Source organism: Phoenix dactylifera, chromosome 2, assembly GCF_051530095.1.
Source record: "Phoenix dactylifera cultivar Ajwa chromosome 2, Ajwa_hap1_PhDact_Kaust_v1.1, whole genome shotgun sequence".
Classification (NCBI taxonomy): Eukaryota; Viridiplantae; Streptophyta; class Magnoliopsida; order Arecales; family Arecaceae; genus Phoenix; species Phoenix dactylifera.
The window spans coordinates 35,780,518-35,795,851 of NC_143191.1; the positions used below are offsets into that span (position 1 = coordinate 35,780,518).

A 15,334-nucleotide genomic window follows, 5' to 3' on the forward strand; every position below is an offset into this window, starting at 1 on the left:
AATTTGACGCACAGAATGGGAATCACAGAATTTTTCAAAAATTAACAATGATTTGGAGTGAGTCTATTCATTAATCGATAATTCATCTAATAATTGGAGTTCGGAGAACTTTGTGAAGTAGGCCTCCTACTAAAATTCATCTGAAAAATAAATTGATATCCTCTAGTCACTGTCACTAGATGATCTACTATAGACGTTTTATTGTTTTGTTGGTTCTCAAGTTTCCATCTTCTTTGGCTATTTTGGCGAACTCCACATGGTCATAGTTCACCTTTTGTCTGCACACATCTCTGGAGCAGCAGCATTGCGTTTGTCACAAGTTACATTGCATAATTTTGTGCTCTTGACAATCACAGTCTTAGATCCATGTTATAGGGGCACACAAAAAGCTAACTAGCATTACGGTTTGTTTCATTTTTATTTTTTTAATTTTTTTTTTTATGTTGCTAGAACGGATGGGTCATATTTGATAAGTACGAATGCATCCAATAAAATCAAAAAATAGAATACCTCGGAGTGTCAGGGGTAACTTTCCATCTCCAGCCCACAAGGTACTACTGAAGTGCCTGGCTACATAAGCCACCACCCAATCTGCAGCTCCATTAGCTTCACGGAAAATATGTTTGGCTGGAAAGGCCTCTCCATCCCTCACCATTGTGCAGATATCTCGAAGCAAAGGATGTACGCAACCATTACCCCTTGAGCCCTCCGGATCCAACTGATGACAATGGCTGAGTCTCCCTCCAGGACGATGGAATTGGCCCGTCAAACACACTGAGTGTGATGAAGGTCTGCCCAAGGAGCTCGCAGCTCCGCACCCGAAATCGATATATCGAAGAGTTGACTGCTTCATGCAGCCACAATCCTAGCCGACGAGTCCCAAATAACAAAACCCACACCATCTCTCGTATCTCCGTCCAAGATAGATCCGTCGAAATTGACCTTAAGGAAACTTAGAGGTAGGGGCTCCCAGATGAAAAACACAATACGAGATGCTGCCAAAGCTGAATAGGAATTCCAGATGTCCCGAAAAGTTGAACCAGCCTAGTCTCGTCCCATGCAGCTTCCTTAAAGATAAGGAGATCACAGACACGTAGGCCCTCCTCAGCCTCGACACTAACCATAGTCGGCCAATGCCGTAAGAGGAGGACATCTACCCACAGGTTTCCAGCCACTTCAATACTACGCACATCGCCTATCAACCATCTGGTGTGTACCAATGCAACACGTAGGAGTTTAGTTTATAGCTTACATGACAATCCATGCTGTGATGTTTCGTGAGTGCTTTTTTTGCATTTTCTGATGAGGGATGGATGCAATAAGCTGACAAAGACAATTCAATCACAGTTGTAGATTATCAATTGATAGAAGTTGGTCGGGATGAAGTGCAGAGGAAACTTCTTTGTAGGGTAGCCAGCAATGCTTTGGATTTTCCAGCATTAAGATTTACGCAGAGCCAGCAAGTTTTGCTGAAAAATGTCAAATAAAAGGACCATGACGGATTTTTAATTACTCATGGTCGCCTCGCCTCATATGTTTAGCCACCTCTCTCAAGGAACCCAACCTGCAGCTCCATAGACCAATGTCAAATTACTTGCAAGTCCAAAAGGTACAATTATTTTTCTAAATATGGCGTTCTTGCCAACTTGCCTAATTAGCATCCTAACTGTATGAAGGAATTCACAAAACATACACAAGCAATAGCGAGGCTCCAAATTGAAAATTTATATCATACACAGAATGCACCATATGGCCGTGCATGCGACAAATCATACATGTATGTTCTACAAAGATTCTTCCAATGTCTCATTTCTGGGTCCAATGGAATTCATAGGTATAGAAAGAATAGGTATAGGAAGAAGCCCCATCAAATAGAGATTTTTTCTTTCGACCATCTTTCGATTGTTAATACGAGATATTCATCAGATGTTTATCTCGATACACCAATATAAGAATGAGCGGTTGCGATTGGCGATGTGCATGGCCCCATAATACATACCGTGTAGGATATAATTTTTCTTCCAAATTAATATTTAATTTTTTTTTAAAAAAATAATAAGGTGTTCTATTGGTGCTTATAAGGGGACATCCTCTCCATGAGATTCAACAAAACAATAGACTTTGCCACACTCCAGGCAGGCTAGGAAAGTGAGGAATAACAAGGCTCTAACCTCCTGTCTCTAGTCAAGCTCTTTTGAGCCGGAGTGTGGGAAGTGGATATGGGAGAGCGGCATGGATGGTTTGAGACCAACCATGCAAGATTAGACTGCCAAACACATTGAAGCCATCTCCACAGCCCCTAAATCCTCTCTCTTTCTCTCTCTCTTCCCCCTCGCGCAAAAAATGGAGGGAACCCTCTTCCCCAACCGGCCAACGTTGCCAACCCAAACCACAAAACCACCTCAAAAACCCTCAAATCATCCCACGAGATTCAACCTTTCCCTCCCCCCTCCTCCCCCCTCTCCCTCCAAGTCCATTCCCTTGGACTCCCTACTCCAACACCTCACCGAAGAGAATCGCACCACCCCGTCCCATAAAAATCCCACCTTTCCTTCCTTGGAGCTCGCCCTGTCGTCAATTCACGAGGAGAAGCCCTCCCCGGCCTCCCTGCCTCGGCTCGGCAATGGCGAAGAGGGCTTCCGAGGAGGCCTACAGGACCGCCGCCTGGAATTCCTCTCCAGAAAAGGCAAGTCTTTGCTCAATTCCATCATCAAACAGCCTCTCCCCGCATTGAATTCCTATCTGGAATCGGCAAAAGATGAGATTTTTGGCCTGGATTTGATCAGCCTTTTGAAGGGGCTCGAGCGCTCGGGGAATTGGGAGAGAGCCCTCCTCTTGTTTGAATGGGTCGCCTCCAATCCGGACGTCAGAGGAGCCAAATTAGATGCCCCGGCAATCGAAGTCATCGTTCGGGTGCTGGGCAGACAATCCCAGCATTCCATTGCCTCCAAGCTGTTTGATTCTATTCCACTGGAGGACTACTGTCTTGATATCCGTGCGTACACTACCTTGCTCCATGCCTATTCCCGGGCAGGCAAGTACGATAGAGCCATTGCCTTATTTGAACAGATCAAGGAGAAAGGACTATCGCCCACCTTGGTCACCTACAATGTAGTGCTTGATGTATATGGTCGCATGGGCCGGTCTTGGAATAGGATATCGGCCCTTCTGAATGAGATGAAGAGCAGCGGGGTGGCTTTCGATGAGTTCACTTGTAGCACTGTCATATCGGCTTGTGGAAGGGGAGGGCTGTTAGAGGAGGCATCAGAGTTCTTCAGACAAGTTAAGTCTCAGGGCTTTGTTCCAGGGATTGTCACGTATAATTCTCTGTTACAGGTGTATGGGAAGGCAGGAAATTATACCGAGGCACTGAGTGTTTTGAAGGAAATGGAGGATAATAACTGCACCCCAGATGCTGTTACTTTCAATGAGCTCGTAGCAACATACGCTAGAGCTGGTTTCTATGAAGAAGGGGCAGCCGTGTTAGATAAGATGACTAATAAGGGTATCATGCCCAACTCTGTTACGTACACCACTGTTATAAATGCCTATGGTAAGGCTGGAAAGGAGAATGAGGCTCTGGCTTTGTTTGATCGAATGAAGAAGTTGGGTTGCGTTCCAAATGTGTGCACATATAATACTATTCTCGGAATGCTTGGGAAGAAATCACAGTTGGAAGAGATGTTGAACATACTTTGTGAGATGAAGTCTAATGGGTGTGTCCCCAATAGGATTACATGGAACACAATGCTGGCAATGTGTGGTAAAAGGGGTATGGAGAAGTATGTGAGCCAGGTGTTTGGAGAGATGAAGAACAGAGGGGTTCAACCTGATCGTGATACCTTCAACACTCTGATCGCTGCATATGGCCGGTGTGGGTTGGGGACTCATGCTTTGAGGATGTATGATAAGATGGTTAGGGCTGGCTTTAGCCCTTGCCTTACTACCTACAATGCACTATTGAATGCGATAGCTAGGAAAGGTGATTGGGTAGCTGCAGAGTCTGTTATGCAAGATATGAGGAACAAGGGCTTCAAGCCTAATGAACTATCATATTCTTTGTTGCTCCAATGCTATGCAAAGGGAAAACACATCGAAGGGATTGAAGCAATGGAAAAAGAAGTTTATGATGGTCGGGTCTTCCCAAGCTGGGTGATCTTACGAACACTTGTGCTTGCCAACTTCAAGTGTAGATTGTTGAACGGCATGGAGAAAGCATTTGAGGAACTGAAGAGGAATGGGTACAGGCCTGATTTAGTTATCCTCAATTCAATGATTTCAATCTATGCAAAGCATGGGATGTATGGCCGGGCTCGTGATATGCATGATTTGATCCATCAGAGTGGGCTGCAGCCTGATCTCATCACATATAATAGCTTAATGGACTTGTATGCCAGAGCTGGAGAGTGCTGGGAATCAGAAGATATGCTGAGGCAACTTCAAAGGTCAGGAATTAAACCAGATGTAGTTTCTTATAACACTGTGATCAATGGATTTTGCAAGCAAGGGCTCATGCATGAAGCCATGAGGATTCTGTCAGAGATGATGGCTAAAGGTATTCCTCCTTGCTTGGTGACTTATAATACCTTCATTGGTGGTTATGTGAATTTGGAGATGTTCAGTGAAGCTAGTGATGTTATCAGCTACATGATGCAGCACGACCACAAGCCTACTGAACTGACATATAGGACTATGGTTGATGGTTACTGTAAAGCAAAAAGATGTGAAGAAGCCACGGAATTTGTATCCAACATTTTGCAAGTAGACCCATCTTTCAATGAGCAGTTGGTGCATAAGCTTATTCGCCGCGTACAGGAGAATGTTCAGTCATGGCAACGATCCAGCTAATCTCTCCTGGTAAATGAGATTATTGAGATGCAGCAGTGCACAGCTGATTAAGTGCTACCATTTGTTCATAGTTTTTGTTATATAAAACTTTTCTTTGAGATTTAAGTGCCTGTAAAACCAATGTCGACCTGTTCACAATCATGATCTGGAATTGTTATTGGTTCAGTGTTGAACACTTTTCTGGATATATTGTATGAGTTTAATATTTCTATATTCTCATATAGCCAACACAAAGTAGCTAACTTAACGGTTTCCATAATCACATTTTGTTGGCCATGCCATTGGATGGAGGCTTAGAAATGCCTATTAACTACCCAAAAAAACAGAACTTTCATCTCAGTAGTGTTCCGGGAGACATGTTATTGTGGCCAACTGGAAACCAAGGCATTCTCTTTTATTTGAGAGTGTACTATTTGAAAGGCATGCTGTGATCGACGCAAAAAAAGAAAACATCTCGGAGAATGGTAGAAAAGAGTTGCCCTAAATACTGTGCTATCTAATGAAGATCTCTATAGAACTGAACCTTGCTTGGTGGAGGATCTTGAATTTAAAAGAGAGGTATGGGTCATCTCAGGAGATTCAACTTGGACTCTTTTCTGGTCGAAGCTTCATGTAGAGTATGCAGTTTTTGGAAGAATGTTGTCAAAGCTGCAGATATTTTCAGATGCGGTTTCAGATTTAATGTCAGAAATGGAAAACTTGTTCTCTTTTGGAATGATATATGATGGGCCCAAAATTTGCTGGAAATGTATTTTTCTTAGCTTATTTTTGAGATCTAGAATGGGTGGCAGTTTCTTGGCTTATTTCGTGTAGCGTCTAATGGCAATATAGTATTAGAGATAGGATATCTTCGCCTACGGATTTGCTGGTGAAGTTGCAAAATCTGTTTCAATTTTTGAGCGGTTTTAAGGTGGCGGCGTCCAAGATCGTAAAGTATGGTTTGCTAAATTGGGTTGAACAATCCGGTTCATTTCATACTGAACCAAACCACCATGGAACCAGTACGATTTGATATTTTTTTTGGGGAATAGCCTAAATCGTTCCAAACAGGATGGTTCAAAGCAAAACTAGTGCGAACCGCTTGGTTTATCCCATACCGAACCGAACTAGCATGGATCCAGTACGGTTTGGCAATTCTTTTCGGAAAATAGCTTGAACATCTTTAAGCTGGACAGTTAGGGGTAAAAGCAGTATGTATTGTTCGGTTCGCATTGGTTTAGCTTGAATAGCTCTGAGCTAGACGATTTAGGGCAAAAACGGTACGTACTGTTTGGTTTGCACTAATTTGAATCGGTTTAAACTGTTCCATTTGCGGTTTGAATTGGTTCGACCCTCTCTCCTCTTTCAATATCTCAAAAAGCATGAAAATAGCATCTTGAATCGAGGTAAACCGTTCGGTTCATTTTATACCGAAATAGTACCATACCAACCAGTAACTGACCGGTATGGATCCCTACTGATTCAGCTAATCTTGGTGTAAAGATTTAGAGATGATCGGGAGATGGGACCTCCTAGATTAATTATACTATTGGGTCCCTCTATAGATTTTCAAATTTTAATTATCTAGTGGTTTTGAAGATTAGTTTTGGAAGTACATTGCTCCGCTGTAAGTTGAGGCTCTTTCTGCAAGTCTATCTACAGAAGGAAATGCGGAAAAGAGGAATTGGTAAGAATATGATCTCGTATTCTTTGTTTAAATGCTAGGGAATAGGGAGGCATGAATAATTACTCGTGGTTAGGGGATGGCTGGGAATGCCTTTTGGGGGCGTTTGGTATGGAGTAATCGTCATAGGATCAAGAATAATGTGGATGGAGGTGATGAGATCACTGCATTTGGTTGCACCATGGTGATCCTAAATTACCTCCACTCCTCAAATCACCGCCGAACCCGGTGATGGGATACTCGTCTATGAGGCGGGAATCCAAGATCACCCAAGGGCAGTGATCTTGGGTTGAAAGTTAAAGACAAAAATACCCATCAATTTAGCAGAAAAATTGATATATCAATATACCATGAATATATTATGTCAATGTTATATATATATATATATATAATATTATGTCGATATTATATATTATATTAATGATATATATTATATTATAATATATTACTAATCATATTATTATCATATCATTATTAAAGGATAATTTTAAATTATAGTAGAAATATATTATTATATTTTATATTTATATAATGAAAATATTTAATATATTACTCCTATTTACCTTATTTTTTAATCAAAATAATTATTAGTATTAAAAAATCTATTATAAGGACTGCTAAAAGTAGAATATGTGACAAAATTATGGAGCTATTATAGGAATTAGTATATTGACTTATATTTTTGATTCATTAGAATTAAAAATACATAAAAAATCCATCTAAGATATATCAGGGGTATTTATGGTATTATGTGGTCGGTGATCTTGGACTCCATACCATACCAAATAAGTTACTCATGGATATCCGAAGATTTTTAATCACTGGACCATAGCCTATCAAATACATTGATCTTAAATTACTGAGAGCATTCGGATCACTGGAGATCTTATATCACTGGAGTGATCATGTTGGGGTTGCTAAATGCCTCTTACGAATTCAACGAGTGGGCCCCCAACCCCTTCGTCGTGGTCCCCTCGTATCTGTGAGAGGGTCTGCTTGGGGGTGACGAAGACGTATGTCTACGATTTCTCTCTCTATTTTTTTTTAATTCACCACCCTATCGCGGTTCCGCGGTCTGTACGGAGCAACGAAGGTTTCATTTCCGCTAAAACCCTCAGTCCTCTCGCTACTCGGAATAGATGCACAAATAGAAATTGGAGGCTAGGGTTGCAGGGCTGGGTCCCTTCGGAACTCCTTCCAAGAACGCTTCTTTATCGGTCTTTCCTCTTCGATTCGCCGAGAGCCATGAATACTCTTCTTCTCCGGCCCTTCTCCTCCCCTCCCCGGCTACTTTGTTCTTCGTCCCGGCGAGGTACGTGCTTCGAACTGAGGGATTTGAGGGGAAGAAGCGTTCTTTCTTGTAAAAATGCCTAGATTGATAAGAAGGTGGGGGAACGTTCATAGGGGAAACGATGGCGAAAAGGGAGTAGACATATCGAGAAGAGGGTGAAGCAATTGGAGCGGCGTGGCTATTCCAGGGTTTCGATTCGGAGGATATCTGCCGTTTCGTATGGAATACCACGACATCTTTAAACTGTCTAGCTAAAGATAGTTTTCTTTTTCTTTAAGTCTCAAAAAAGAGAGGTCTTTTAGGGAATATGTATCATGGAGCCTCAGAGATTTGAATATGTGGTTTGTGGTAGGCATTAAAAGAATGATTATCTTGCTTTCTTTCTTTAAATGTGTAGATGCGTAGAAAGCATGTATAACTGCTAATCTATTCCATGCTGATTGGAACTGATGCAGACAATGTTTTGTTCCTTCAATCGAAGTGGAAAACCATCTTTGAAATGTTACGTGATTGCAAGTATTGATAACCGGCAGCCTTAAACATTTAGACTTCTAACAAAATTCCTGGGTCAAAATTGGACTCAGAGTTTGCAAAAATATTCCCCATGCATTTCCTATAATAGCTGACCATTAATAGTTGTCTTGCGAATCTTAATCCATATTGGACTAATATAAAGTGGTCAACAATAACAAAGGAACTGCTAATTTGATGTGACATATATTTGAAGCTTTTTCAGAGCTAAAAGAACACGAGCATTTCTGGCTAAAGTTGACCTAAAGACTTGTATTTATGAAGAATTCTCTGAGGATCCAACCCTAAAATTTCAGTTGAAGGCCTCATTTGGAAAACCTCTAAGGGTCAATTTGCATCTAACAAGGAGCTAGTAGAGTATTCATTGACATGAACAGCCCATGCAACTCGGGCATTACGGTAGAATTACTACACATGCTAGGCCAATGTGAAGCTGTGCTATCAGGTTTACATCCTTGTTTGAGTGCCTATCTGAGCTTGCCAAGTTTAAAAGGGAAAAAGAAAATGCTTGGACTGGCCCACCAATTAACTTTCCTGTACATCTGTAAAAACGAGAAAAAGATTCACCTCTTTTCACAAAGTTCTATAAGGAGTAAAGAGATACTAAACTTTGTTTGAGCTCATTCATTTTATCTGAGGGGGGCTTATTTCCTTTTTATTTAAATTTTTACATGTCTTAATATTTTCGAGGGAGTTAAGTGGAACTTATTGCATTACTGAGGCAAGGTTGTGTTTCATTCTCATAGGCTCTGTTGCACGTAGAAGTGATATTTGAATATGATAATTCATATGTGAACATGGCCTTTGCTCTACATGTTATTAGTTGAATCTACAGATTATCTTATTTGTCTGGACAGATTGGAACTGACATGCGACTATGGAGAGAAGAGGGAGATAATGGGTCTTCCCGCAGATTTTAGGTTTAGCAAGCAGTGATGAGAAACAGATTTAAGGTTTTAGGAATAATAAAAAGGGATATAAAATGTTGTTTAAGCGATTTGTAATCTGATATGTCTTACCTGGCAGGCTTCTGCAATTTATCAATTGGTTTTCAGTGATTCTGGTGGAGGCATAGGGTGGGGACAGTGCTAGATATGCCATGGTACCCAATGGATGACAAGACTTCTAGAGTTCTCAAGGAACCAAAGTAGTGCCTGACATGTTTATTACAGATTTAAGCTTGTTATTGGCCCCAGAAAATAAAATAGGATAGCAGAAAGAATGGTAGAATGGTAGAGAGAGGATTTAGAGAAGAGAGAAGCAAAAATAAAGAAAGAAAATAAGAGAACGGAAGGGTGAAAAACCAAACCTTGCCCTATGATTTCTTTCAATCAAATCAACTGAAAAAAAAGGAAACAAATCAACCTTAAAAAGAGATGATCACAAGCTGAATACCCTAACAAATTTAATCTTGTCCTTTGAATTAAAATAAGAGACCCTAAAAGACACAGCAGACCAATATTTTATTGCTAAACTTCCCTGAACCGTTTCCTGCTGCAGTACCATGAATAGTACTCATTACATTATGGTACAGTTATCTGACACCAGAGACTTCATAAGCATCACTATACTCTTCCTGAAAATGTGGATGCTGGATCTTTAAACTAGTGATCGTTTGGGCTGCTAGTTGGAAATTAGAGCTCTGATGAATTCTGATGTTGTGCCTGTGACTTGGATATGAACCAAAGAATGGTTCTCCATCAATATTTTTGTTAAATTAATTAGGTAAGACTTTTCTTTCATTATGTACTTAAGGGGAAATTAGTTCTCAGTTTTGTTTTGACTGCTATTTAACAATGAAAGCCTGCCCATGTTTTGTTTTAGTCCCTGCTGTGTAGTGTGTGATAACCATCCCCGTTTCTAGGAGAAATGGGGGGAGGCCATCACACCAAAAGGCAGGCGTTTGCGTTGCCTGATGGTGGGCGGTTACAACCGGCCGCCTTCCCTAGCGATCAGAGGCTACAAGAAGCCCGATCCGTGCGACATTTCACCACCCTCCTCCCTCTGTTTCTCCTCCATTGTCTCTCTCTGTCTCACAACTCTTCTTGTTGGACAAGATCTGGTGTTAGACCTGTGCCGCCGGAGCTGAAGGCCGCATTGCCGGAGTAGGAGACGAACGATCCCCTTCAGGTAACATCCTTCCTCATAATTTATTCTTTGTAGATCTAGGTTAGAGATTAAATCAAACGAAAAAAATATATAAAAAAAAACTTACCGGTGGGTGATCCACTGCCGGAACCACGAGCACCGGCCTCGGCCACAGGTCACAGGCCGTGGGTCGCCGGCTGCAGGACGCCGATGCAGCCACGGGCCGCCGATGCATCCGCGGGCACGACCACGAGCACGGTTGTGGGCATGGCCGTGGGCGCGGTCGTGGGCGCTGCAGGCCGGCTGCCGAGCACCGTCGGCCGCTGCCCATTCATCCCGAGCCATTCCTCCTTCGCGGGAGAAGAAAGAGGGATGAAGAACCTTCAGGAAGAAAGAAGAAGAAGGGAGAATAGAAGAAAAAGAAGAAAAAAAAGAAGAAAAGGAAGGAAAGAAAAAGAAAAAAGAAGAAAAGAAAGGAAAAAATATATACATAATTAAATAGTCAATAATTAATTAGAGATTTAAGATAATAAACAAATATAAATATAAATAAAATAATAATATTAACCCTGTAAGTGGGTCAGGCCTGAACCAGAGATCTGAGCAGACTTGAACCAGACATTGGGTTAGACCTAAACTAGAGATCTGACTAGACCTGAACCAGACATTGGGTCAGATCTAAACTAGAGATCTGACCTGACCTGAACCAGACAATGGGTCAGACCTAAACTAGAGATCTGACCAGACCTGAATCAGACATTGGGTCAGACCTAAACTAGAGATCTGACCAGACCTGAGCCAGACATTGGGTCAGACCTAAACCAAAAATCTGATTAGACCTAAACCAGAAAATTGGTTAGGCCTGAATCAGAAATTTGACTAGACCTGAACTAGAGATTTGGATCAGACCTGAACCAGAAATTGATTAGACCTGAATCAAGAATTTGACTAGACTTGAACCAGAAATTGAAATTGAACCAGGTTAGGAACCTGATAATGAAATTGAGTCCTATGGATGGGTTGTAAATGAGTTAATTAAGAAAGAATATAAATAAATAAAATTGAACGTGCAATTAACAGGTAATTTGATGATGTAGTTAGGTAATTGAAGAATTGACACCTAAACCTAGGAATTGGTGAGCAAATTAATGTAAGTGACCCTGACATAATCTTATGTTTTATCAAATACATGTGATTATTTGATTATGAAATTGTATATGACTATTTATGTTTTTACAAAATTAGGATCAAGCATGTGTTAGCAAATATTGCATGATTTTAACTGGATGACATTTATCATGAGTATCATGCTATGTACATAAATTTATGATGATATAGAAGTTGCAGAAAAATCAAAGTTTACAGCATGATCATGAATTTCATATGTCATGATGCCATTATTCATTTTTCAATGTATTTATGAGATATGATTTACAAAAAAAAATGATATGATTTAAGAACTCTCGGATCACTATGTATGACCCCTGCCAGTGGGTAAAAGTAACTTGGCTTTATGACCCCCGCCAGTGGGAAGAAATAACTGGAAGATGACCCCGCAGTGGACCCCCGCCAGTGGGTAAAAGTAACTTGGCTTTATGACCCCCGCCAGTGCGAAGAAATAACTGGAAGATGACCTTGCAGTGGTAAAGGCCTTGCTGTGGGAATAAGAGCGGCCATAGCTACACTACCATCTAAGAGTATGAATTTCAAAGTATGGAATAATGGCAAAAGCTTTATGATGCATAACCATAAATATGTATTGTTTTTATGACTGGTTTAATTATATGTTGTATGAAATGCTTACTTTGTTACAACTGTTTATTTTTTAAAATGATGGACTGGTATGTAAAACATTATGCTTGATCCGGTAAGATTATACATGGTCACTTACCAAGCCGTGTAGCTTATATCGTTTTATTTATCTTTTTTTTTTTTACAGATAAATAAGATTGCTAGAAGCAGGGGGCTTGATGTTATTCAGGGTTGGGGTAATTGAAAATGATATGTAATATTCAAATTTTAGAAGCTCTGTATCGCTCCTAATTGTTCGGACACTTTATGACATTCATGAATAATATAGTTCATTTGGATTTAAAAATTATATGTGGCTGTGTGCTATTGCGGGCAAAGGTTTGCAATAGTACGGCCGTGTCATGATCCGGATTTGGGGCGTGTTATAGTGTGTATTCTATACACACTTCTGCCTTGGTTTACGCTTGTCCCTTGTTTTATACACACTCATACTAGTTAGGGACCTAAAACTAAATGACTATCAAAACAAGGAATTAGGAAAATAATTTTTTTGGCCGATACCCCAATCACTCACTGAATGGCTGGGAAAGCAGGAGCCTTGCCCCATGTGATTGGACCATAACCATGTAATTTAAGGTAACTGTGTAAGCACAGTAGATTCTGAAGAGAGCCATGTTTTTCTGACCAGTCGTTACATTGACTGATGCAGAATCTTGCAAACAATAATTGGTTAATTTAATGCTTTCTGTAGAAGCAGGTTGTTCTCATTGTTACTAGCTTCAGTGATGATGCTTGGTAGTCTTCTATTCTGAAACCTGGAAAAGATCTCAACTGATTGAAATGTCTATTTCATCAGGTAAGAATGCTGCCTTCCTGATTTATGTAGGTTTTGGGCCATGTGGTCCTTGCTTCAGTCCTCTGGAATCATTCTAGATCTCTGGACTTGATGAGTAAAGCTGCAGCAACATCCTTTTACGTGCTTATTTGGAAGGTGATTTACTGAGCTTACCTAATGACCAACATTTTAGGAAGTATCAAATTTTTAGACCTGCTCTTTGACTTGACTAATTTAGACTAAGGCTTTGTTATTGCACGTGCTATTGAATTTTTTTGCTTGACCAATCAGGCAAATTATGAAAAGAAAAAAATGTTGGTGTGCCACTTTAGCTTCAAATTGTGGTCTATGAAGCAGTTTGTGGCTTTATAAGCTCACAAAACAAAAGAAAAATAGATATGTTGTTTTCTTATCTTTTTTTTTCCATTTATTTGCAGCTCTTTTATGCTGAGTACTTGCACATTCCACTCGTGAGGTGAAAGCGAAAGTATAAAGTGGATAAATAAGCAGGATCAGCTTTTTGTGAATGCAAGGTTCTCAATTGCCCAGGTTTTTCATTTCTTGATCTACTTATATCTGCCCTAGCAATGGCCATCAGGCTGTTCGTTTTTTTTTTTAGGTTGTTTTTCTTTTTCTGTTCCATCACACAAGTCAATGTAGTAACCTGTCTGTGGATAATATTTTGGAGTGTAGGCGTATAGCTGTTTCTTGTTAATTTCATATGGTAGGAAAAATTCTATGTGAATTATGATTTCAATATTTTATTTATGTTTATTTGAGAATGAATGGTCTCTCGATAGATTCCTGTTTGCTTGCACTTTAATTAATTTAAAATCAATGTATATTGTGCCTCTTTGATCTTCTAGTAGCAGAATAAGAAAACCCATATCTTGATTTCTTTTATTACCAAACACATATATTCCATCATTTCTTCCTTCCTCTTGTTTTGGCAATGGTGGTATGTTTCAGCAACCTTTTGTAGTTTTGACATAATGGACCTGCAGTATGTCTTATCTATGCTAGCTTTTCTTCTTTTGGTTGATTTTAGTATCATGTTCATCTGTCTAGAGGTCCAAGTGAAATCACAGTGCCTATCCCCTCCTTCTCTCCTGCAGTATCTCCACCTTCATATCACCTTGTGTGATTATGATCTCCTACGTACGGGCAGTTGTTACTGGACATCTTATTCTTTGTTCTCATGCATGTTATATTTAGCCCCCACTAGGACACCCTCGTGCTGCCCTTTGTAGGGTGGCAATAAGCATAGGTTATCCTCCGCTATCGAGACTAGATGTCTTGAATGAAAACCAACACCAGCAGGTCATACTTGTTAACCTAAATTAATCGTCAAATCATCTAAACCAACCCATGATAAAGTGGAAAATGAGAGGAGAGGGGGGGCACTGCAAGGTTGCTGTGACATGAAGAGACAAGCAGGAGGTAGAGGTCTAGGAGGGAAGGAGAGTGCGAGGGGGAAAGGAGATAGAGGAAAGGAGATTGTGGTTAAGGTAGATTATGGCTGAGCCACAACAAAGAGTAAAGCTCCCAGGGTCAGCTGGTTATATGGAAGGGGCATTTGAGCTTGAGCCAAGCTTGACAATAGATGCTGAAGTTTAGCTTCTTGTTGACTAAACAAGCACGAAGGAGCTTGTTTCTATTTCAAGCCTGAGCTTCTGTTTGCTTGTTATATGCCCAAAGTGGCTGCTTTGTGGGTCAAGCCTTAAATGAAGTCTGAGATTGTCTGGTTTCCTAACTGAAGGAGTTCAGTTGAGCCTGTCATCCAGCTAAGCCCGAGCTGTGCATGCACTCTTGGTTCATTTGCAGCACCGGGAGAGGGAATAGGAGGCGGGGAAGAGGGGAAGAAGGGAAGAAAAATGTTGGTAGGTCATTTAAGGTTTGCATCAGTAATGTCTGTGTGTAATTGAAATATAATATTTATTAGTTTTGATAACTTGGTGGCCCAAATTTAAACAACACGAACCCTACTGAATTTGTTAGTGGGTCAAGCTTGTATGACCCATACTCGACCAATCAGAGAGCAGAGCCAGCTGAGGCAGCCAGATAGAGTAGGTTCCAAAATGGCCAGCCCTAGATCTTGAATATGCTTTTGTCATTCACCTTCATGATGGACCATGTTTATCCATCAGTGTTAACCCTAACAACTCTTTCACTCTTCAGTTTTCTCCGAGGCACCCTATACTAGCAATACTAACATAGTTCTTGGCGCATTGAAGTGGCTGAAAATGAGGATTTTTTCTGCAGATAACACCTAAATAACTTAAGATATTTTTGTTGTCTATTAAACCAAATTCTATCCGAGATGTGA

At 40.5% G+C, this 15,334-nt stretch overlaps 1 protein-coding gene and 1 long non-coding RNA gene across 7 annotated transcripts; both read left to right on the top strand.

Moving 5' to 3' along the window:
- The first annotated feature begins 2,109 nt into the window (after window positions 1–2,109).
- Window positions 2,110–5,061, top strand: LOC103701530 (Tetratricopeptide repeat (TPR)-like superfamily protein). Its single transcript, XM_008783613.4, has one exon. The coding sequence runs from the start codon at window positions 2,344–2,346 to the stop codon at window positions 4,846–4,848; it is 2,505 nt and encodes an 834-aa protein (XP_008781835.1). The 5' UTR covers window positions 2,110–2,343; the 3' UTR covers window positions 4,849–5,061.
- A 2,139-nt stretch (window positions 5,062–7,200) lies between these two features.
- Window positions 7,201–13,790, top strand: LOC103701529 (uncharacterized). Of its 6 annotated transcripts, none has more exons than XR_015975399.2 (3): window positions 7,571–12,426; window positions 13,030–13,164; window positions 13,446–13,790. It is a non-coding gene; the product is annotated as an uncharacterized LOC103701529 (long non-coding RNA). The 6 variants fall into 6 exon arrangements; XR_016399258.1 differs by having other exon boundaries at window positions 13,060–13,164; XR_015975401.2 differs by having other exon boundaries at window positions 7,571–12,132.
- The last annotated feature ends 1,544 nt before the right edge of the window (window positions 13,791–15,334 follow it).

Excerpts from the sequence above, each read along its gene's own strand:
- LOC103701530 (XM_008783613.4), top strand. The coding sequence starts at position 2,344 with ATGGAGGGAACCCTCTTCCCCAACCGGCCAACGTTGCCAACCCAAACC.